The sequence below is a fragment of the Centroberyx gerrardi genome, chromosome 19 (assembly GCF_048128805.1).
Source record: "Centroberyx gerrardi isolate f3 chromosome 19, fCenGer3.hap1.cur.20231027, whole genome shotgun sequence".
Classification (NCBI taxonomy): domain Eukaryota; kingdom Metazoa; phylum Chordata; class Actinopteri; order Beryciformes; family Berycidae; genus Centroberyx; species Centroberyx gerrardi.
Genome location: NC_136015.1, coordinates 27,433,088 through 27,458,559, shown reverse-complemented (window position 1 = coordinate 27,458,559; position 25,472 = coordinate 27,433,088). Strand labels below are relative to the sequence as shown.

General features: G+C 42.9%; 2 protein-coding genes across 2 annotated transcripts in view; one reads left to right on the top strand and one right to left on the bottom strand.

Annotated features, from left to right (window-relative positions):
* LOC139932498 (uncharacterized) overlaps positions 1-25,472 on the top strand; it is a 151,724-nt gene that overhangs the window by 111,401 nt on the left and 14,851 nt on the right. Inside the window, exon 3 of the mRNA XM_078290497.1 lies at positions 12,255-12,758. Coding sequence (XP_078146623.1) covers positions 12,255-12,758 — 504 coding nt within the window. The remainder of the gene's footprint in view (positions 1-12,254; positions 12,759-25,472) is intronic.
* LOC139923919 (dynein axonemal intermediate chain 2-like) lies at positions 15,828-24,579 on the bottom strand. The gene is made up of 13 exons (XM_071914827.2): positions 24,460-24,579; positions 22,669-22,852; positions 21,769-21,930; positions 21,162-21,283; positions 20,146-20,288; positions 19,553-19,666; positions 19,066-19,205; positions 18,324-18,446; positions 17,983-18,206; positions 17,486-17,621; positions 17,107-17,253; positions 16,193-16,417; positions 15,828-15,896 (listed from the first exon to the last, which is right to left on the bottom strand). The coding sequence occupies exons 2-13, from the start codon at positions 22,849-22,851 to the stop codon at positions 15,828-15,830; spliced, it is 1,788 nt and encodes a 595-aa protein (XP_071770928.2). The 5' UTR covers position 22,852; positions 24,460-24,579.

The following is a 25,472-nucleotide window of genomic DNA, read 5'->3' as shown; positions in this document are numbered from 1 at the left end:
AGACTGCAGTCTCTCTTTGTTGAGATTGCTGCTAAATTTTAGGTTTAACTACAGCTGATGAAAAGTTTTATATCAATAAAGAATGATCGCATTCAAAGGAAAAAAGTAGACATTTGGATATCTTAGAGGGAGTATAACATACATTGTATATTTTATTATTTATTTTTTTTAATTAGTTTACGGTGTGATCCTCCTCCAGTCGTTTTTCTTTGGACTGAACCAGAGAGTTTTGTATTTGTTTTGTTTAGGTTCACACTGACCAATTACAAGCCAGCCAGGGCTTGTAAACAAAAGTCACATGACTCAGAAGTAGTTGTGTGTTGCCTCTGCCTGTTCGGTAGTTGTTGGTCTGTGTTGTTGGTTTGTTCTCTCACAGTGCCTTCGAGTTTTTGTAACCTGCTGTAATTTCACTGTAACTAAAGAACACATATGAAGCATCAGTCCAGGCTTCATTTTGCTCTGCTAGGTTTTCCGTCTCCTTCTACCCATAATCCCTTGTGTTTTGGGGGCGGATTCCTGTAGTTGGAGTTGCAGTTCTCTTGTTAGAGGACTGAGACTCTTGGTGCCATTATTTATAGAGTTCAAAGGTCAATAATAAATAAACCGATCAGAACATCGCCGGTGTGAAGTCCTGAATGCCGTTTGTTTTATTATACATGGCAGCGTAGAAAAAGAGACCGCAATGACCTGCAGCAGAAGTCTTAAGCCAAACTCAAACCTGCTACATTGTAAGTACATAGTAGCCCACTGACCTGCTGGGACGTCCCATGCAAAGCCCGCTGGCCTTCCTCTGACTTTTGCAGTCACACTCAGCAAGCTTTCAAGTTCAAGTTTGTTTATTTATATCGCCCTTTATCACAAGCATGTCTCAGAGGACTTTACAGAGAATGTGTCTAGCTAGATCTAGCAAACACAATCAATGGTGAACAAGATTATATAGGACAAGCATAGCGAAAAACACAAGGTAGGCAAGAGCAGATTTTAGCAAGACAAACAATCTACCTGTTCTACAGCCTAACCTACCCGGCACCCCCAGCCTCAGACCCTGATGCACACAAGGAAAAACTCCCAAGAGAAACCTTAGTAGGACAACTTGGAAGAAACCTTGGGCGGCCTGAGGCAAATAGGGATCCCCCCCATGGGCAACAATAATGACAGGAGAAAACAGAAAAAAAAAGGAGAGGCGGCATGCGGCGATGAGAAGGGGTTGAGGTCCGCTAAAAATTCAGTGAAACGAGGGCAGCAGTCGTAATTCAGCGTCCAGGTGGGAACAGCGGAAGGGAAGAGCGAGGGCAGCACAAGATGGACGGAGACGTGCAGCAGGACACCAAGTTCAAGCACAAAACTTAAACAAAACAATATTACGGCACGGCAAAAAAAAAAACATATTTCAACAGCTTTTGGAAACTGTTAATTTTGGTTTTGTAATGTTCACCCAGGCTTTCAATGTTGGTTCAGGCCGTCGTATCGACATCTCTTCAACGTCAAAATGTTTGTCGGGATGCGTCTTGAATCCTGATTGTGTGTAGATGTGATTTCACTGGATTACATTTACACCTGGCGTCAAAATGAGTGTCCAGTATACACATTAAAATCAGGTTTCTCTGTCACTTCTTCAATACTGATGGTAAACATCTTGTTTAGCTTCATCAGTATCCTGACAATCCAGTTTTTACAAGTCTGTTGCTCTCCAGCTGCCTGGTGGAACATGACCTAAGCCCTTTTAGGATCATTAGTGTCTTCTGGTAAATTTGTAATTATAGATGATCTACCACACGGTTCTTTATTTTAATAAAATCTCAACTGTTAGCATTGCTCCCCGCTGCTCCTCACCGCACTCCACAGTGTATTTTAGTGGAAGAAGATTGTGGGAATAACAGGGAACCAACTGTAAAAGTTGAAACGTTACAGCAATAAGTGCTGCTTGGTGTACTGGATGTCTGCAGAATGGAAGAGCAGCTCCTCACCGTTTGTGAAAAGTCTTAAGTCACGTTCCACCAGGTATGAATGTTCGATAAGTAAAGCAATATTAAAAGTTGAAATTTTATAGATGGGTGCTGCTTGGTGTATCGGAAGAGTTTCCTTGTTGAATTGAGTTTATTTCTGTAGCTGGGAAGACTTCTGTCCAGCTTGTGTCTAGATGTGATTTCGCTTGATTATATTTACTTACACTTGACTTTAAAGCTGCTCTAGTCCAGATTTGGATTTGGTCTGCATCGTCCTGCTAACTGAGCCGCTGCACAGTCTCCCTGTTTGTCCAAATTAAATTCTGCTGTCAGTTTTCTCACTGGAGGGAAATCTCCTCCACACAGGAAGAGACCGATCCAGACTGATGAGGGAAATCCAGAAGAGAGAAAGCCGGACTCACCAACATTAGATTTTTTCCTCTCTGGTCGCTTTACTGACCTCACCGCACAGGGTTTCTGGGTAATGAAGTCCTCAACATTCAGACAGTTACCTCTCGCTGCCATTTGGAGCCGCCAACATGTGAAGTTGCCCAGTGCAGCTTTAACCAAGCTAGGGAGACTGAAAAGTGACTTCTGCAGTGGAAGATGTGGAGGGTTGAGAGACACACACACACACACACACACACACACACACACACTACACAAGCCTCATTTTAGAAAACATACAACTACACTGAAGTAACTTTTTCCACAAAAATAAGAAGAAAGTAGAAACATGACAGTTCAGATTTAGTACTGTATACCAAATTTTATTTGGATTTCTTTGTACATGCTACATTTGCATTTAGTAAACCACCAAGAACACAAACTGAGACCGAACGGCTGTCAACACGCTCAGCAGATTCTACAACTGAAGTCAAATCACCGGATCGGTTAAACCAAAGTCCGGCAAAGTCACCGGCCTTCTTCTCATTTTAGCATGTTGTCATTAAACATATGAAAGAAATACAAGAAGTTCTCCCTGCTTTCAGAAACGAGGGTGTGAAGGCCTACAACCTGGACTGATGTCATTCTGTCCACCCGACCCATCCCAGAATGCACTGCACACAGTATGTGGTGCACTTCTTCGACCCAGCCTCAGTGCCCAGTCTGACTGAAGCTGACCTCACCTGCCGCTCAGCGGAGATGTGCGACTGCAAGAGGCTCGAAACGGTACAAATATGAGGAATGGGATGGCAGTTTGTGGCATCACGTTGCCATGACGACGTAAGACGTTAAATCTTGTGCAACATGTTTCTAACAATCGCCACTTTAGGAGTTTTCATTTTACGTTTGTTACTTTTTTCACGGCCAACGCGCTATTTAAACATCATCCAGGCTCTGGCCTTGCAGAGCGAACGAGAGGCAATCAATCAGTCAATTTGTAATTTTCTCTTTGTTTGTGTGTTTGTCTGAACAGCATCATTAAGCTAAAATTAAAACAATGTTGATGAATAATGTTACATAGGCCTAGGTATATGCTTTGCAACATTGCAAAGATGATATACTGTGCTACTGGCTGTAGAAAATAGTCTTTATTCTACGAGGTTAACCTGCATTACTTCATTACGTTATGTAAAAAAAACAAAACAGAAACAAATAAATGGTAGGAGGGACCTTGAAAAGCTACTTTTACTAAAGCTTAATGAGCACAAATAAAAAGCACAAGAAAGCAAAGGAACACAAACAGGTTATATTACGTGCCGCTAAGATCCCTGTTGAACAGCTAGCTAGATGTTTAGAACAGAATAAAGCTCCAGATGAACAGAAAACTGTATAGAAAACTGTATAGAAAACTAACTCACCAGACACAAAGTTCTAGCTGCATTTAGCTGGTGATATTCCCATAAAACTTAAAATGTAAAATGTAAAGTAATTTATTTTCTGACTAAACGCTGACTAAACAGCTCAGCTTCCCTCTGCTGCCTGACGTGATTCAGACCAAACTGAACTAATCCAACGAAACATCTTCTGTCTGTTTTGAAAAGTTTGAAGAAATAATCTGCAACATTTTCATATAAATAAATGTCTTTGTTGCTACTCTCAGGCTGCCTTTACACCGACTGTCTGAACAGCCTCTGCAGCCTTTTGTGTGACATATGAGACGTTTCATTAGTCTGTTAGTCACTAGTTTCCTTTTCTTCCTTTTCCTCCAGAAACACCTGGAACAGCGATGAGTGCTTAGCAACAAAGATGGAGACAATATAAAACTTCAAAATACAAACGACAGCTGCATATTTCAGTACAAGATAGAGGGAAGTTAAAGAAGCTGCCACAGCACCCTAAAAAAAACTTCATCAGTTCTGGTTTTAAAGGATAAAGCTGGTGTTTTAAATACATTTCTTACCGTCAACAAATCCTATGAAAATAACAAAATCAACAATGCGTTTGCTCTCCTCTCATTACTTTCCCACTTCCCAGGTTCCCTTTTTATCTTTCAACCCGGAAGTCATTGCCTCCAATTGTAAGCTAAAAACCTTTAAATGCAGCTCACAAAGACATAGTTTACATTTTAAAAATCTCTAACTGTTACCATGAAAAGTCAGACTGTTGTAGTTATTACCAAATCAAATTCAAATGGGAACAAATTCTTCATTACGCCGGGGACTATTTTCTGTGCTACGGAACTACTTTCCTGAGATGGAAAGCGTGTTTACGGTCGGCTTATTAAGTCGTTTGAGGAAAAAGTCGTCTGGCCCGGTGCATCGTGATGATGAAATATGCTGCAGAGCAGCAGCATGGCTCTGTGACGGGTTTTAATAGTTTTTAATACAATGCAGTTCTATGGCTGCTGGGACATGAGGCTGCACTGGGCACCGGCTGCATGGACGAGACTTGTTGGCAAAACAAATTCATTGCTGATTTTGTTATTTTCATAGGATTTGTTGACGGTAAGAAATGCATTAAAAAACACCAGCGTTATCCTTTAACAGAGTTTAGTGATCTAAACGTTGACTGAAAAGCCTTTCCATCCCACCAAGAGACTCGGGTACAAACACACCAATGATTTGACATCTGAAGTGTGTCACTGTAGTGTTAAGGCGGTCGAACAAGCCTGAAACAGAAACAGTTGAACGCCTCGCCACTTACAAATGTGTGTATACTCTCTGCGGCTTTGCATCGTCTATTTATTTACACTCCACACCATTAAGGGCCGCGTTAAAGTGGTAATGGTAACCGAGGGAAACCGGAAACAGAGGTGACAAAAACTCAAAGAGCCGCTGCGGTGAAAGAGCGACAGAGGCGGCCGAGGGAATCTGAGAATTTAGTGTTTAGTGTTTGTCATAAAGGAAGAGAAATCCTCCGAACCTTCGACCGCCAGATGTTAGCAGTTCGACCAGCAAGCCTGTTCACACTGCGGAGTCTGAAGCCAAAGCGGCTCTTTGTTTTCCCCCCAAACAACGTGTTCTTTTATTCGCACGGACCTGCTGAAATTCGTTTCCGCGTTAAGTAAACTGCGGCCTTCACACTTTCACTGCATAGTTTCTCCTTGCCGCGAATGACGATGTTCCCGATTCCCGCGCTGGCTCATCGCTCTGGGGCGACACTTGTGCCTTCTCTTGTTCGACAACTGTATGAACGACTTCCCGCACTCCCCGCACCGATAAGGTTTCTCCCCCGTGTGCAGCTTGATGTGCGTGGCCAGGTGGGACCGCTGGTGAAACCGCTTGGAGCAGATGTGGCAGCAGAACGGCCGCTCCCCGGTGTGCGTCCTCATGTGGTTTTCGAGGCACTGGCGCGACGGAAAGTCCCGGGCGCAGATGTCGCACTTTCTCCTGTTTTTCCTGTGAGTCTGCAGGTGAAGCTTCAGACTCTCCGCGGCCTCGAAGCGCTCCCCGCACAAACCGCAGACGCACTCCGGGTCTTGCGAATGAACGTTGACGTGCATCATCAAAAATCCCTTCGCCTGAAAACTCCTCCCGCACACTTTGCAGCTAAAGCTTTGTCCCTCCGCTTTACGCCTCTTCTTCAGTTTCAGCGTGTTTAAACCCGACTGAGGATCCCTGGAGTCTTTGCCGTAATCGTCGCTGTCTTCAGTCTCAGTTTCAGAAGAGTGTGAAGAGAGGAGCTGGACATCACTAGTTGGTTGTAAATGACTAGCTGGATCCAAGTTCCTGTCTGGATCTGATACTCCACAGTCCTCTCCATCGGCTTCTGGTTTCATCTGCTGGGCTGAAGTGCCGGCCACAGATGGGTCTCCCTCCCTATTCTGGGTTTGGCGAAGGAGCGAAGGCTCAGTCTGGCCCTGATCTCGACTTTCCGCACCGCTAGGATTGTAAGTGAACTTAATGATGTCGGCCTCCTCCGGCCCTTGAAGCTGCTCTCCCTCCTGACTGGTCCAGAGTTCCTCCTGTTCCTCTTTAATGTGTGGGGGCTCTGGGTCCTCCTGGTCCAGACCGGGGCTCCAGTCCTGCTGCTCAGGGGGAACCTCTTCTTTACTGACCGACAGCTGCTTGGTGAAAGCGTCTAGAGGGAGGAGAAAAACAAAAAAAAGGGTACAATTAACATTAAATGTAAAACACATCCTGATCACACAGTAACAGTGAGATGTTTGTGACATTCACACTTTTTGGTATCTTCCTCTGCTTTGTCTTCTCACACTTCACTGGTGTTTCAGCGGTGAAGCAGAACAGACTGAACTCTACTTTGACTCAGATCAGGTGATGGTTTGCACAGGTAAGAGCGTGCACCGTATCACCAAAACCACCAAATCAGAAAACCAAGCTATTCACTAACGGTCCAATGGCTAGTCAGAAAATAAAGCCTCTTTGCACCTGTTATGTTAATCAGAATCAGATCAGAATCAGCTTTATTGGCCAAGTATGTACACATACAAGGAATTTGACTCCGGTTTTTTCGTTGCTCTCAATATACTTACACAGAATAAATATACAGCTAAAAACAAGGACAACAAAATGAACAGAGGTAAACCTAAACATCTAACTACTATGTACAAATATGCTTATATATAAAAAAGCATAAAAAAAAAAGTATATATATGTGGATCCCAGAAACCTGAAGGTTTCCACAGCAGACACGGTGCTGTTGAGTATGGTGAGGGGGGGGCAGTGTTGGGGGGCTCCTCCTGAAGTCCACCGTCATCTCCACAGTGTTGAGCTTGTTCGGCTCCAGGTTGTTACGACCACACCAGAGGGCCGGCCGTTCAACCGCCCGTCTGTATGCAGACTCGTCACCGTCCCGGATGAGGCCGATGACCGTTGTGTCGTCTGCAAAGTTCAGGAGTTTGACAGATGGGTCTCCTGAGGTGCAGTCGTTTGTGTCGAGGGAGAAGAGCAGAGGGGAGAGCACACATCCCAGTGCTGACTGTCCGGGTGCTGGATGTGATTTTCCCCAGCCTCACCTGCTGCCTCCTGTCTGTCAGGAAGTCTGTGATCCGCTGACAGGTGGAGGCCGGCACAGCGAGCCGGGTGAGTTTGGAGCGGAGGATTTCTGGGATGATGGTGTTGAACCCCCGAGCTGAAGTCCACAAACAGGATCCTTGCGTATGTCCCTGGGGAGTCGAGGTGTTGCAGGATGTAGTGCAGTCCCGTGTTGACCGCATCATCCACTGACCTGTTTGCCCGGTAGGCACACTGCAGGGGGTCCAGCAGGCGGCCTGTGATGTCTTTCAGGTGGGCCGACACCTGTCTCTCGAAGGATTTCATGACCACAGACGTCAGGGCGAGGGGCCTGTAGTCATTTAATCCTGTGATAGAGGGTTTCTTGGGGACCGGGATGATAGTGGAGCGTTTGAAGCAGGAGGGGACATCACACAGCTCCAGTGATCTGTTGAAGATCTGTGGAAAGATGGGGGCAGCACAGACTTTCAGGCAAGAGGGTGACACGCCGTCTGGGCCTGGTGCCTTCCTGGTCTTCTGTCTCACATCCTCTTCACAGATCCTGAGTGCAGGTGGGGGGGTCAGTGGGGAGGGGGGAGGGGGTGCAGATGGTTGTTTGATGTGGTCGGAGTGGGTGTGGGGTGTGAATGTGGGCCTATCAAACCTGCAGTAAAACACATTCAGGTCGTTGGCCAGTTGAAGGTTCTCCCCAGGGTGGGGGGAAGGTCTCCTGCAGTCGGTGATTTCCTGCTGGCCTCTCCACACTGATGCCGGGTCGTTGGCTGAAAACCTGTTTTTCAGCTCATCAGTGTAGCACCTCTTTGCTACTCCGGTCTCTTTCGTCAGTTAACGCATAGAAATTCTCTGTAAATCTCATTATTTCATCCAGGTGACAGTTAGTTAGTTTGCAAAACCAACTCCAACAAATGATTGTAGCATGAGATGAAAGGAGGTGTGAAGACTTCGCCCAAATCCGCTCAGACCGGATGCAGCTTCGTCAGCAGCAGTCAGAAAGCAGCTTGGTGGATTACAGCAGCTGTTTAAATTTGCATCTGGTGATGAAGCAGCAGTTTGCGCCACAACTTGATTTGTAGAAACGTCTTACTGAATAAGATGAGAACTCTGAGGCGGTCTTTAGGTCTACAGAGTCCCTTCAGAGGGAGCAGAACCTTTTTAATGACATTTTCTTCAGGTCTTCAAAAGAAAAACACCGTGAAGTCTCACTGCATCTTCACTGCTATTTCAAACTCTGAACCAGTGTGTTTTTCCACTGGACTCCACTGTCTGAAGCACAGCAGCGCGTCCTCGGGTCTCTAACAAAGTGACTTGGAAAGAAATATGAAGGTCCAGCTGCTCGGTGGAGACGAGAGGGGGTTAGAGAATAACAACAGCAAACCTTACCTAACTTTTCTTTAAATACTTTTAATAAAGACACACATGGCAAGAGTAAACGGTCAAGGAGCTTTTAAGTTTTACAAACCTACTGTCGGCAGCTGCATCTGAGGTTTGAGCACCGCGCACAGCAGCGCGTGCTGGCGAGCGATCACCTCCTGGGACAGCGCGGCTTCCTGTTCGTACTTAGCTATCGTCTTTTCAAAAACCCCGAAAATCTCCTCGACCGCCGCGTGCAGCCGCTGGTTGACGAACACTCTCAGCTTCTGCACGCGCGCCATTTCCAGACAAAAAGCAAAGAGGGGAAACTGTGGCGGAGAAACGATTCGTTAGCACGCTAACCCGCTAACGTCGCGAGCGGACGGGCTTCACTTTGTCTGTTTACTTCCGCCGGAGTGCGTTTGTTGTGACACCAGATAAAGTGCCCGGGATGACCGATATTAAGACTTCCTGTTTGGGCGTTCGGCCTTCAAAATAAAAGTGTACAAGTTCTATCAAAAGGATTACAACAAATTATTAGCATATGAAAACATTATTTTTATTGTGGAGGTATTTTGCTTAATCTATTGTTTTTTGTGCAAAATAATGTTTTTGTAGTCAATATTTGGGTGCTGTGGATTTCTTCAAATTACGCTTTTATTCTGAAATGAAAGGACCGGAAATCTCATTCTTGCAGAAACTATCCCAATAATAAAATGTAGAGAACAGATACCAACAGTTGTGCCAGCGAAATGAGGAAAAACTACAGTAAAATAATCATTCTAACGGGTTGACGTATTTAAACGTTGACAGGTGATAAAGCCTTTTACTACTAACGGTTTTATTCTAGTCATACAACTAGATGTGAGCTGTTTTCCTGTTTTTTTTTTCAGTTTTCGTGTTCATGAATTTCGCTTGGCTGGTGAAATATTTTCCAAGAAATATGGACAAATTCGGAACATGAAGTGACAGTTCACAAATCAATCACAGCTTATTAATGAGCAAATAAGAGCTGCTGATCTTCTTATCTGTTCTCTTTTGAACATTTGAACACGATTTTGAGAAAAATGTAGGTTTATTGTATGGATAGAATATACCGAGTTATGTTCTTGACCTTATTGGTTATGAAAAATGTCGTTAGTCTTGATAAATATATATTTTTTATGAATCAAGACAAACTTAGACAATGCTTGTGATGAAGAGCTATCGGCAATAAATAGACTTGACTTGACAAATGTAGAAAATTACAGGCGTTGCCAATATAACAATAAATAAACATATCACACACCAATACATTCATTAGAATTACACAAAAATACATAAAGATTAGAAAACAATCTCAGCATGAATAGATGAACAAGTAGATAGATAAATAAATACATAAATATTGTAATGACAATCAGTCTTGCAATTAAAACATGATCATAGTGTTTTAAGATGACATCACTTTTCTTATTTCCAATAATAAAAGGAGAAGAACTGTTGAATGGAAATACAATCAAGGGACGTGATGTTCAGGAGGCGACGTGACAACGTCATCACGTCATCTTCGAAAATACTAACGTTAGCTCGTTAGCCTAGCCGCTAATCTGAAACGCCTGTTTACTGTGATTTGTGTGAAAGTGTTTGAGTGCGGACAGACAGTGAACGGGCGACACGCGCCGTTACAGCCGGTAACGGAGCGGTGTTCGGTGTCGGTGCTTCAGTCCCGGGCAGGACGGCTGAAACAGACTGAAACAGCAGCTGGGTGTTCAGATGGAGGCGGGCCGCCGGAGGCTGCTGCTCATCGTCTCCAAAATCAAGTCCTGCAGGACCGGTCGGTAAAACCAAGACCCGCATCCAGCAGCGGGTTCCTCTGGTTCCTCTGTGGGTTCATAATGATAATGAAGTAGCGGGGCAGAGCAGACGTCATACCCAGAACTGTAGCACAATATCTGCTCTTAATAAATTATTAATGTCCATCCAGCCCGATTACAGCAAAATAAACCCGACGTGAAGCCGAGGCTCGCTGTTCATTATCCTGCTCATCACACCGCTGCTAACCAGAGACAATCATCATTTGACTCTAAATATTGATTTTATTACAAGCCAAACAATAATCAGCGGCTTCCAGCAGGACTGTCTGCAGTGACGTATTTTTGCCACAAGGTGTCGCCATTTAATCTGATTAGAAAATCAACTAAATCGACCGGACTTCTGCTGCAGAGTGACGTGATGAGAGCCGGAACAGCGCGGGCCGTTATTCAGAAAGAACAGACGCCTTCATCCCTGTAGTCCTGTTTTAATTCATGATAAGAAATTGACCCCCAGTTGCCCCCTCCCAAGGGGTCAGAGGTCAGACGTCAGGGTCTGGAGCTGGTAGGGATTCAGTGACTTGCTCTTCTTGACACTTCAGCAGGATAAATGTTTTCTTCTTCTGCACAGAGAAATGTCTTCACATCAAGTTGTGCTGCAAACAGCCGCTTCATCACAACATGCTGCTTCAGCTCCTTTCTGCCTGCAGCGCTCTTTCAAAACATCTTATGCTACAATCATTTGGGGGAGTTGGTGTTGCTGCTCAGCCTTTCCTAGAAGACAAATAAGAATAAGAAAAATGTAAAAAGTAGAAAAATGTAAAAAGAAATAGAAAAATGTAAAAAAAATAATGTAAAATGTAAATAGTATATACAATACTAACAAATAAAAGTAATAATTATTGTGGCCAAAATAAAATTTACATATGGATGACCATGACAGGAACAAAGAGGCTTTATTTTCTGACCAGCGCTGTTGTCCATTTATTCAAAGTAGAGTTCAGTCTGTTCTGAACTGAAACGCCACTGAAATGTTTGACCAAAATCAAACTGCATAAGTGTATTTTAGATTTAAGGGTAATTGTTCACATTTTTTTTGCTCTTCCCTCTAGACGCCTTCACCAAGCAGCTGCTGGTCAGTGAAGAAGAGGTTCCCCCTGAGCAGCAGGACTGGAGCCCCAGTCTGGACCAGGAGGACCCAGAGCCCCCACACATTAAAGAGGAACAGGAGGAACTCTGGACCAGTCAGGAGGGAGAGCAGCTTCAAGGGCCGGAGGAGGCCGATATCACCGAGTTCCCGTTCACTCCTGTCCCTGTGAAGAGTGAAGATGATGAAGAGAAACCTCAGTCCTCACAGCTTCATCAAAGCCAAACTGAGGAGAACAGAGAGGCAGAGCCTCTAGCCAGCAGCTCAACTGAACAGATGAAAACAGAAGCTGATGGAGAGGACTGTGGAGTATCAGAACCAGCCAGGAACTTAGATCCAGCTAGTCATTTACAACCAACTAGTGATGGCAAGACTTCAGACTCTCCTGAACCTGAGACTGAAGACAGTGATGATGATTGGAAGGAGACTAGAGAACCTCAGTCAGATTTAGCACCATCTGGACCTCGCTGTGAAGTGTGTGGAAAGGTTTTTCCTAAAAAGTCTTCTTTAGTGCGGCATGTTCATGTCCATTCAGCAGATTGTGGTTTGTGTGGAAAACAGTTGGAGCCCACAGAAAGTTTGAAACGGCACCTTCAGTCTCACAGGACCTGCAGCGTTTGTGGTAAAATATCCGGTTCTATTGTGGATTTTGAAAGACACATGAGAACTCACACTGGAGAGAAACCCTTCGCCTGCGCAGTTTGTGGTAAAAGATTTGTCCAAAAGCAAAATTTACAGACACACATAAGAAGTCACACAGGAGAGAAACCCTTCAGTTGTTCAGTTTGCAGCAAAACGTTTAGTCAGAGGGAAAATATGCAGAGTCACATGAGGAGTCATACGTTGGAGAAACCCTTCAGCTGCTCGCTGTGCGATAAACGGTTCAGCCAGAGCGGAGCGGTGGGAACTCACATGAGGAGTCACACAGGAGAGAAACCCTTCAGCTGCTCGGTGTGTGAGAAGAGTTTCAGTCGGAGGGGAACGCTGATCACACACACAAGACTCCACACAGGGGAGAAACCGTTCAGCTGCTCCGTCTGTGGGAAAAGTTTCAGCGAAAAAGGAACTCTGCAGAAACACAGCAGAGTGCACACCGGGGAGAAACCGTACAGGTGTAGCAGCTGTGGGAAGAGATTCAAGCAGATGCCGCATCTGAAAAGCCATAAATGTCCTGAGAGCAGCAGCCGCTGATTTCACAAACTGCTTCACTTAAGTAAAGCCGCCCCAACTTCCAGTTTCAACCGGAAATATACTGAAACACTTTCTTTTTCACATTCACTTCCCTTGTTGGAAGTGAGAATGGTATTTCTAAATTTGTTTTACCATCATGAAGTTTTCCATAAGGGAAACACAGCCTGTCTGAATTGCTAAGAGTGACTGATTAAATATTAAATGAGGAGGATTTTGCTGCTGTTCAATCCCCACAGTACCGAAAACCTGAGATGAGGATCACAAGGAAAACCACCAGTTTCATGATAAAGCGTTCCTCTGTTGTTTTTTTACACTTTCCTGAGTAGTAAGTAGCAAGATTACCCAGATGTTAAGATGTTTTCATCTCACGCAGATCAGTCTTGTCATTTGATAGAAATATATTGGTTGTTTGAAACATCTGAGAGTTAAGTTGTAGTGACACATGTTAGTTGATCTGGTGATGTCCGTCTGTCTATAGCTTTGTGTGAAGCATTAAAAACTGTTTTCTACTGATGTTCTGTATCAGTTGGTTTTCATTAATGTGTAAAAATGTAAAAGAATTACTTTTTAAATGCTGCAAATTGATGATGAGCTGTGCAGAGGAAAACACAGTATTCCAAAAATGCTGTTACTCAAGAGTCATTTCTGCCATTGAAAGAAACACTGTGTCTGTTTATTGTGCACAACATTACTCATATTTCTAAATGCCAACTCGACATGTTTTAAAAAAGCAGTATTTAAGACTTTTTAAGACCTTTTAATGGTACTTGGAATTAAATTTAAGAACAATTTAACAACCAAGATAAAGAAACCTAAATCTGTCAAAAACAATCTCTTTCTGATTGAAAACGCCTGATTTATGAAACTATAGACAGTGTAAGCAAAGACATGAAATCCAACTGTGTTTGTTAAAGCTGATGTGATGAAAACAAAACCTGCTTCCCATATTGTTTTAACCCTGGACTGTATTGACTCAGAGTGAACATGATCTTTAGAGCTGCATCAAAATGAAACAATTAAAAGAATAAGCCTGTCATTACATGTGAAAAAAACATTAAAACCTCTAAAAATTGTATTTAAGACATTTTAATACTTTTCAAGTTCTTAAATTTAGATCATTAAGACTTTTCAAAGACGTTTTAAAGCCTGTAGATATCCTGATCTCCAAACCCGTCGAGTGACTGGAAACACAAGACATGGACAGAAATTTGATGATAATAATTATCATTGGCATCATAACGTTTATTTGTACGGCCCTTTACAAAAGCAAGGGTACAATGTGCTTCCAGTAAGGAAAATAATATGTACATAAATTAAAAAAAACAGATAAAGTGAATAAATGGACTAGAAATGAGGGACAATGAAAATAAAATAAGACAAAAAACCCCCAAAGAAACTAGAACAAGAATATTTTCTAAACTAAAGGTTTGTGCTTGTGTGTGTGTGTGTGTGTGTGTGTGTGTGTGTGTGGTAGAACAGTCGTGCAGCTGTCATGTGACCAGTGGCATTATATTAAATTATTCAGTCTGATTTGAAGAAAAACAAAAGTATGAATGTATGGATGGAGAACTAACAACTCTGTAACTCAGCAAGTACCAGTCCGATTACAGTATAAATCCACAATGAATATGAGAACTGAATATTGACTGAAACATGACAGGAATTCCATTTCTAGATAAAAACTGAATGGTCTTTTGCTTGTAATCACTTGCAGGCTGCTAAAGAATCTAAAACATGTTCCAGTGTTTTACTGCGATGGATTTTATTGTAGGTTTTAGTTTATAATATTATCTCACTAAAAACACTGTTCAGGTAAAGTTCATACAGTCAGTTATTCATGACATAGTTTGTATTTGTCAGTGAGGAAATGAACAGGCAGTTGTGGCTGTGCAGCGGTGCGGTTTCTCTCCAGCGTGGCTGCTCACCAACATCGCACTGTGACCAAACATTTTGTCGCAAAGGGTGAAAATAAAAAGATTAAATTAAACCTCAAGTGAGTATTTCTTGTTTAATGTTTGATACTACTGTAAAAATGTTGTAAATGATGTTTAGAAGCAGCAACATGCTGCAGGTCAGAGGGAAGTTAGACTGATGTTGGTGTGTCTGTGTCGGTCTCCTCTGTTTCCTCCTGACCGCAGCTGCCTTTGCACATTTTACGTATTTGTTTAATTGTTCAATAATGTGTTTTGGATATTGATGCCTTAAAGAGCTGCTAACCCTAACAGAATTTCATCAGTCTGGTTTCAGTGGAGAGTTTTAGTTTCTCATGACGCTCTAAATGTTTCAGAGACTTTTCCATCCTGATGAGGAGAAAATTCAGCAGGAAACACTGAATCCTTCTCATATTTTGGCATGAAAATGGAAAAATGTAAAGATACTGAATATCGGCACAAAGCATCGTCCATCGGTAGTTTATCACAGACTGTCACAGTATGTTCAGTGTATCAAAGCATGTCATGATGTAATCATAACAGATGTGGGGACTCAAGTCAGTTTTAACTGCTTGAGACTTGACTTGATGCATGAAGAGAAGACTTGAGACTTGACTTGGGTTCTGGTGACTTGGGACTTGACTTGGGGAGCAGACGACTGAATTTAAATTCTGTTTTCTGAATTTGTATGGAATGATTGAATTTATTGAAGTTGAAACTGATTATAGAAATCAAACTTGATTCGTTTGTTTAGACTTGAGACTTGACATTAATGACATGGACTTGACTTGGACTTGACTTGGTAATCTACATTTTAGACTTGGGACTTGACTTGAGACTTGAGACTGACTTGGGACTCGAGCAAAGCTGACTTGGTCACATCTCAGAATCATAGCATGTTATAAGTCAGTCAGAAGGCCGGAGGTTGCGAGTTCAATTCCCTCTAAAGCTGATGTTCGTATTTCAGGATCAATCGCTGTTGCAACTTTACTGGAACCTTTATTCTGCACAGACGGCCGTGTGATGAGGAGAATAAATGTGATCATATCGATATTATTCATGAGTTCTGTGACTCACCGACACCAAACACAGACCGCATCTATTCACTGTCAGTGTGTGACGTCGTCTGGTTTTTCCGCTCCGTCTTCCACTTCTTTCTCTTCACAGACGCCTTTCTCCTGGAATGAAAAGACAGACAATTTATACCTTTAAACCCCTGGAGGCAGGAGAGGTGAGCGGGTCTTCAGTCACATATCTGTATTTATTTATTTCAATCAAAGTTTTTCTACATAATGCTTTTTCCTTTCTTTTACTCCTGAATAGAAACCCTAAAGTCCTTATCTTCATGATCTAATGAGCCAAAACAAGGAGACACATTTGTATTCTCATGCAAAGATCTCTAACTACATCTGATAGATAATATACTGAACCTACATCCCGTGATCCATAAATTTGTCAACCAGTGTGTGCTCACCCTGTGTTTCTCCTCCTCCTTCTCCCTCCTCCTGATCTCGGACTCCACCATGCTGTAGAACTCGGCCTCGGCCCGAGCCGTCAGCTCCTCTGGGTGCTCCTCCCCCTCCGCCTCCCGGTTGGAGTCGTCCTCCCGGCTCTGCTCCGACCGGCTGCGCTCCTTCAGACGGATCTCCCGCTGACGAGCCTCCAGGATCTTCTCTCGTTTGGTCTCGCGCTCAAACATCTGACCGAGGCAAAGCACACCTTCTACGTCATCACAGTCATTCAATCTGCAGCACAGTCTGATCACAAATATATCATCAAATCAATAATAATATAATTTTTAACCAACAATATATCATTGTCCAAATAATGTTGCTATCTTGGTCTAATGACTCTAAATCAATGAGAGCATGGAGGAGACAATTGTTCTCCTCTATCTCACTCCAGTAGTATTGTTAGTTCTAGTGTTTCTCCACATTAAGACTACATTTCCCATAAGCCCCATTGCTTCCTGCCCCCCCTCCCCCTCCCTTAAGAGGATCAACATGTTGGAAGTGATTTCTCCATCTTCCTTTCCCTCCTTCCACCATCTGCTGCCAGAAACTCTTTCAGCTTTAGCTCCGTTTGCTCTGGAAGAACAGAAGAAGAACCTCTTCCTGTTTTGTGCCGTAAAGCGATCCAGCAGATTTCCCTCCAGATCCACCAGGTGGAGAAACCATGGAGGATGCAGAGTAAAGACCGGTAGAGGCTGCCAATCTTCTCAGCGACGGTCTCATTTGTTTACGGTAATCATACAAATGTCTACTAACACTTCAGGCAGGTTCACTGAAAACATTTTACATTACAAAATCTTATCTCCGACACTGAATGTAGCATTGAAAGTAAAAGCAGGCAGTGAGTCACAGCTGGTGCCGTGTGGCGGGGCCTTACAGCAGCGACCAGGCTCTTCTCGTTCCTCTGCAGGGTGGACAGTCCGGGGCAGATCTCCAGCAGCGTGGCGTTGCCCTGCTGGGAGCCGCAGGCCAGGAAACGCCCGTTATCCTGCACCCGAAGGCTGTACAGAGCCTCATCACACACCTAACAACAACAACAACAACAACAACAACAAAAAATACTGGTTTCATGTCATTTTTTCAACCGTGTGCCATGTAGGGCTGAGAGTCTGAGCTGTGCTGCTGTCGTGTTCGGTTGGAACGAAAACCCGACGACTTCTGGGCCTCCGCGGCACACGGTTTGCTTTGAGCTACGGCACATGACAATGAATCGATTTCATGTTGTATTTTGTAGTGCAGAGGTTGGGGAAAGGTACTTTGAGGCTGAGCGTGGGGTCGTTCTGCTTGAAGAGGACGTCCCATACGTCCAGAGTGCCGTCCATCTTGACAGTGAAGAAGACAGACGGTCTGACTGGACTCCAGCAGGCGTCTGTCAGGTACGACATCTGGTATCTGCAAACAACAGGCCATGTGCGTTATGTCAGATTTAAAATGTGATTTAAAATGGGGTGTTATCTGCAAAGATGGTTGTACTCTACACCTTGATAAATAACAGAAGTTGAACAAGGCGACTTTGCACTTTGGAAGCCCCAAGTGGCATTGGGAGATAACTGTTTGAATCTTTTAAGGTCCTGTGATGTGATGTTAGTAAACTTAATGTTTTCTTCATAGTGTGTGATGGGCTGAAGGTGGTGAAGAAGTTCAGCCATCGCTGTTGTGGCAGAAGCGTTTAATTTATCTTGTCTTGCACGTGACTCAGGTTTGGGTGGTGAAGCGTCGTGAACGTGGCACCGATCTGATAAACGATGCCTACTTGGTCCACATGATGGAGGACTCCTTGATGTCTTCAGACCAGATGCGAGCCGTCCAGTCTCCCACGGTGAGGAAGTTCTTGGGGAAGAAGGGGTTCCTCTGCAGGGCGTAAATGGGGCCGTGATGACCGTCAAACGTACACACGATCTTCTCTGCTGGGGTCTTGGCCTTTCGGTTGCAGGAGACGACCAGGCCTTGTTCTGTCCCGACCATGAACTTGGTCGGCTAAAGACACAGAACCACAAAAAAACATAAGGCATAACAAACATGGAAAGTAATCCTAAGGAACTGGATGCAGCTCCAACACCCCATTATTAACCCCGGACCGCCGGGGAAACTCACCATGGTAGGCTCAAACTCCAGGGAGATGGCTCCTAACGCGTTGTCCAGGTTTCCCTCCTTGCTGGGGTCCAACACCAGCCTCTCTGTCGGCTCACTCATCTTCCGGATGTCCCACCACAGCACCTTAAAGACAAGACCGGTTCAGAGCTTCATTCATCACTACGAGACGAGACGGGGCGGGACGGGACGGGGCGGGGCGGGGCAGGACGGGACGGGACGCGACAGGATGAGGCAAAACTTTAAAGGTGTAAAGAAATTACACATAGACCCTTGCATGATTCCCGTGGGGAAACTGGGTCATGGCAGCAGATGATAATAGGATACAGCGAAGCAAAATAGGATAGAAACTAGGAGGCACTTGGAGAGTGTCTCCAACTTGCTGTTACACCCAAACACATCGTTCCTGTCACTTCCAGTTTGAAGTTAAATTGATTTCTTCACCCTGCAAACATCTCCTTAAGATTTGGAACCAAGTCTCTATTTCTATATTAGTTTCATTGTTATGGATAAAAAATGATCTAATAGCGGAGATCCCAGATCTGGATCACCACCAAAATCTAATCAATAGTTCCTTGACTCAAAGCCGATCTGTCCACCGAATTTAATGGAAATCTTTTCATACATTTTTGAGAAATCCTTCTGACAGACACGAAAAAATAAAAACAAAACCTCCTTGCCGAAGCGAATAAAAGTAAAGTGAATGTGAGGAATGAAACATAACACTGTCTGTCTGCCTGTCTACCTGTCCGTCAGTAGAAGCAGAGAAGGTGTCAGTTCCGGTCTTGGACTGCAGCCAGATGATCTTGTAGACCGGGTCTCGGTGGCTCTGCTCCACGGAGGAAAACTCCACCGGCTGGCTGCCTCTACGGGTGTCCCAGTAGGCTGCAGACACACAAACACACACACACTCAAATATTTAGTAGTAGCAGTAGTAGTATTAGCAGTAGTAGTAGTAGTAGCAGCAGTAGCAGTAGTAGTATACAGTTATACATAAACAGACTAGCTATGCTCCCTCACGTAATTCTATGACTTCTACAAAAGGAAAATGCTTTTTAAGAGTATTCAGTTTTATAATGAGGAAACTGAACGAACCTGAGGAAACTGGAGCCAAAACAGACTCTGCTGCAGTTTATAATGAGCTGGAAAACATTACTGAGTCCAGGAAGGCAGTTCATGGGAATAAGATAAAGGCAAAGTGGATGAAGACTTTTTTAATGACCGGCACCCACCAATCTGTCCGTTGTAGCAGCCTCCCACCAGCGTGTGAGAGTCTTTGGGGTTGTAGTCCAGACAGACGAGCGGAGACACCGGCTTCAGCGTCATCTCTGGTTTATTGGGATTCTCTGATAAAAGAAATACACACAACCATTAGGTTTTTTCCCAAACGGCCAGCAAAACCAACAGAGACGGGAAGAGGCCGCGCTGTGAGGCAGCTGACAGTTTACAACAACAACAACCAGGGTGGAAACGGAGAAAGTAGAGTTTTGTTCCTCTGTGTTCAGGTGGTTTGTTAAGTGTTTGGCAGTTGAACATCAGTGATGTTTGCTAAAAGTAGCAGCTACTTCATCCAGTACTTATGGAAACAAACTGACTTTTCATTATCAGCAGTCGAAAATGGAGAAAGCAGTGGTAGTAAGATAAGATAAGATAAGATAAGATTGCACACCTTCTCACAACGTGACAGCCTAATGTTGGCCATGAATAAAAATGTTAAATAATTGAGGTTATGTCTTGTTTTCAGTTTTTTGGAGTGCTACCAGTCCAATGTTTTTGATGGACTGGTTGGAAGTCAGTTGGGAGGTTTTGTGAGTTTCTCACCCACCGATGTCCCATATGTAGGAGTCGAAGCTCATGTCTTTGGAGGCTTTCTGGAAGTCCAGGCAGGAGTAAGCAGCCGCCAGCTTCCTGCTGCCGTCCGGATGCCAGGACAGACCGGTGACGGTGCGCTTCACTTCGTTAGGGTCTCTGCAGACACACACACACACACACACACACACAGGGGGTCAGCTTTAAGAACAGGGACTATATCCACATTTAAGTTACAGTGTTAAAACCAACTGAAGGTCTGTATCGGTGCTGTAATGATATGCTGATGTACATGTTAAGGTTCAACCAATAGCCTGCAGGTTTATGAAGGCCAATACTAATATCTCTGGACTGAAGCTGCGATATCCGATATTTTCTGCAAATTTGACTTTTTTTTGCCAAAAAAACTAAAGTAGAAATGAAAGTATTCAGTGTTTCCCCCATAACTGTATTCTTGTCAGGGTGGAAAAGCCTCTGAAACAGCATTTAAACCATGTGACACTAACATTTTCCATTTAAACCCATAATGATAATAATAATAATAATAATAATAATAAGAAGAAGAAGAAGAAGAAGAAGAAGAAGAAGAAGAAGATAGATTAAATGATTAGAAAAGGCTTTTGAAATTAGACTGTTGTTTCCTTCAAATCTGATTTTTAAGCTTTAATCTGTAACATGCGACTGAACTGACTCATTTTTTGTTACGCATGTTTTCTTGCTCTCAGCTCTCTCTTGATAAAAGAGATTTTCGATCTCAATGAGACTTCCTGATTAAATAAAGAGACTCAATCAATCAATCAATAAAAGGCTAATATCATCCCCATGTGTATTATTCTGTAATAATAACATTGCCACTAGTAGACTACAAAAGCACATGTCACTTTCTGAAATGTAAACAAAAGTTTAACACTTGCATCGTTCAGTAGCTGTAAAGAAACAGAAAGAAGGAAACGTAGGCAAACGTGTGTGTGTGTGTGTGTGTGTGTGTGTGGGGGGGGGGGGGGGGGGGGGGGGGGTTATGGGGTCAGACACCTGAAAACATTGATTGTCTTGGCCGACGGCTGCTCCTGCGCCTCCTCCACCACCTCCTCATCCTCAAAGTACTCCTGGTAAATGTCAACGGCGTTGTTCTGTTTGATGCAATGCTCCATGATCTGCAGCAGGAGGGGGGGGGGGGGGGGGGGGGGGAAGGAGGGGGGAAGAGGTAGCAACGGTTACAAGTTATTGAAGATGGAAACTTTATATCTGCGTAATAATATCCAATATCAAGCTAACTTCACGTACAACCCACAACTGAATGCAACAAGATCACATCCCTTCTCGAGGGGTTGTTGAAGGGCATTCTGGGAAACGTAGTAAATCACTAACTGCAGTAGAAGCCCAGCAGACGAGGCAGGTTGAGGGAAAGTGGCTTCACCAAGCTTCATCACTAAATAACTGCTGAATGTGTTGAACATGACAGACTGAAGAGAACTGACAGTGGAAGGGTTTTCCTTTAAAGTTGTCAATATAAAAACGGTAAAACGGACTGCGCTCGCACACTGTAAATGAGAACAACACTACCATGCCATAAAAGTGTGAACTGACTCTTTCTGTCCTTCAGTGAAACGGGGAATGAGCTTGGTGAGCAGGATCTTACGCTGCCCAGCTGCAGGACGCTGTTGACGTAGTTCTCGTCTTTCTCCACCTTCTTCCTGAAGCGGATGGTCTGTTCCATCTCTTGGGGATTGACGTCTTTGGGCCAACCCCCCTCCACATGGTTTATCCCGCGGCTTTCCGACTCAAAGCGCTCTGTATTCACCTGCAGAAGAAGACGACGGACGGGACTCAGAACACAAGCAGAGACCTGGACCCAGTTCAAAACTTTTAATCAATCAATCAATCAGTGATCAGTCTAGTCAAGTCGAGTCTAGTCTAATCTAATCTAATCTAATCTAGACGAATCAATCAGTGATCAGTCGAGTCTAGTCTAATCTAATCTAGTCTAATCTAATCAATCTAACCTAGTCTAATCTAGTCTAGTCTAATCTAGTCTAGTCTAGTCTAATCTAACCTAGTCTAATCTAGTCTAATCTAATCTAATCTAGTCTAATCTAATCTAATCTAATCCAATCTAGTCTAATCTAACCTAGTCTAATCTAGTCTAGTCTAATATAATCTAGTCTAATTTTAGTGTTATCTAATCTAATATGGTCTAATCTAGTCTAGTCTAATCTAATCTAGTCAAATCTAATCTAATCTAGTCTAGTCTAACCTAATCTAGTCTAATCTAGACTAATCAATCAATGATCAGTCTAATCTAGTCTAGTCAAGTCAAGTCAAGTCGAGTCGAGTCGAGTCGAGTCGAGTCTAGTCTAATCTAATCTAACCTAGTCTAATCTAGTCTAATCTTAGTCTAGTCTAATCTAGTCTAGTCTAGTCTAATCTAGTCTAGTCTAGTCTAATCTTAGTCTTATCTAGTCTAATCTAATCAAGTCGAGTCTAGTCTAATCTATTCTAGTCTGACCTGACCTGACCTGACTGACCCGGTGCTGCTCACCTCGTGCTCGGACATCTCTTGGGAACACTGCGTGGCGACGTCACTCGGGTCTCTGTGGATGAAGTGGTGAGCGAGCGTCGGGTCCGGCGGGACGTCGGCCAGCAGCTCGGCCGGCCGGTCCGAGAAAACACACTGCCGGCCGAACTCAGCCCGCCTCCGGCTGTAGACCGACACGATCTCCATCCTGCAGACCACCAGACCGCACGCTCCGCGTTACTGAGAGCTTCTCCGTTAACACACATCTTCATTTACATTTCCTACCAATTGGGTCAATGACAGGATGCACATTTTTGGGGTCTAAATCCATTATTTTATAAATAAATACATAAATATATCAAGTGAAGCCAAGTTTATTTGTATAACCTTTAATCACACTTACAAATATTCAAATATTGTACAATATCTGTTTCATGAGAAATGCAATTCATTTTTGGAGTTTTGGTGTTGTTAGCTGTTAGCTTAATGTTAGCTGGTGCAGCTACATTAAATTTACATTTAGATCACTATGAAACCAAACCCCTTAATTTTATCCCTGAAATGTCCTTAATTTCTCCATTACACAAACATTAATTATGCATTAAAAATAACAGCTTTAAAACAGTAAGGTCATGGGTTTATAAGGGATTTATAAGGGAGTTCATTCACAGAGACTCTAGAAATTAAGGGATTTTTCATGTCTTTTGTGCAGGTTTACAGGTTATTAATGAGTTATTAATAGGAAGTTCCTGTATCCCTGAATTTTACATTAAATTAGAGAGTCAAAAATTAAGGTGTGTTAAAGGAGGTTTTGATGGGGCATCCTCCATTAATAACTCCTTTAATTAATTTTAAGGGGATTTTGCATTAAATATGGGGTGAATTAATGTACATTAATACAACTAAGGTTATTTTAAGGGATTACTGGTTCGTAGAGAATGTATCAATCCTCATGACAACTGCAAAATTAACTATAAATGCAACTCCTTACATAATAATAAACACAATTGCCACACTTTTGATCTTTTGACTTCTCTCTCTGGAAAAATAATTGGCTGAAAACATAAAGAAGTGGCTGTTCCTATGAAATTCAATAAAAGTTCCATAAATAAGGTGTTTTGAAGCGGATTAAGCATTTAGACACAAAGGCAAACAGCGGTTAGGACACAAAGTGTGGTTCCATGTTGATTTCTAACTAAATAACTGCAACATCTTGTGGCAAAAAGACGCGACTGCAGACAGTGTTGCACCAGGTTTGGAGTTTGTTTTGTCTACGAACCAGTAATCCCTTAAAATAACCTTACATTTTCATTAATTTACATTAATTCACCCCTTAATTAATGCTAAATTCATTATTTAATTTAATTACTAAAATAAAAAAAAATATCCCATCGAAACCTCCTTAAACTCCCCTTTAATCTTGACTCCTTACTTTCTAATTTAATGAAAAATTCAGGGCGACAGGAACTTTTCCATTAATTTCCCCTTAATGACCCTGTATACTCTACTATCTCTGTGAATCAACCCATGAATAAATCCCTTAAAACCCCATGATAGGCCTACTAATCTTACTTTTTTAAAGCCGTTATTTTTAACGGATAATTAATGTTTATGTAATGAGAAACTAAGGACATTTGAGGGATAAAATGAAGGAGTTTGGTTTAGTGACTGTAGGCCTGTAACCCTGTTGTGCATCACGACACTCTGGGTAGAAAACCAGCTAAGTTAAGTGAGCTAACTGTGTCGCAGTTATTTAGACTCTCAGCCGAACTACGTCGCTCTAAAATAGAAATGACAGTAAACTTTATTTCCCACCTGTCTGTTCCTGTGAGGACGGATCTCCGTTACAAGCAGCTTCGTACTTCGCTAAATTTCACCTCCCAGCAGTGTTTTGGTCCACAGGCCAGCGGCACAGTTTACCGTTTCCTAGCAACGCCTCGAACACGGCAGAGTTTACTGTATCCTAGCAACGCTTTGGCAGGTCCACTACGAAACCAAACCCCTTAACTTTATCCCTGAAATGTCCTTAATTTCTCCATTACATAAAGATGAATTATCCATTAAAAATAACAGCTTTCAAAAAGTAAGGTTAGTATAATGAGTTTATAAGGGATTTATTCATGGGTTGGTTCACAGAGACTCTAGAAATTAAGGGATTTTTCATGTCTTAAACTCCCCTTAATCTTGCCTCCTTACTTTCTAATTTAATGTAAAATTCAGGCAGACAGGAACTTTCCATTGATAACTCATTAATAACCTGTAAACCTGCACAAAAGGCATGAAAAATCCCTTAATTTCTAGAGTCTCTGTGAACCAGCCCATGAATAAATCCCTTATAAATCCATGATACTAACCTTACTTTATTAAAGCTGTGTTATTTTTAATGGATAATTAATGTTTGTGTAATGGAGATAACATTTCAGGGATAAAATTAAGGGGTTTGGTTTGGTAGTGACAGGAGAAACAGATCAGACTGTCGGGATGTTTTTCTGTTCTCTTCGTTGAGGAGAATTTGCTCCATAAGGAAACGAGGATCGACTTGACTTTCTTGGATTTGATATTTATCCAAAGTCTCCATACCCAGCAGCCACCAGGGCAACAAAACACACTTAATAACAATATACAACATTGCTTGAGAGCAAAATCATATAAAAGGTGATTATAAGTGCAAAATCAAAATTCGCCATAAGATTCTCCAAAAGAAAGTTGTCCAATAGCAGAGCAGCAGGATCTCAACACTGTGACCCCTGACCTCCATTCCTATTGGTTGCTTGTAATGTTGGTGATGTAAGAATTGAAGTTTATTCTTCTGTTGAAGTTTTAGCAAA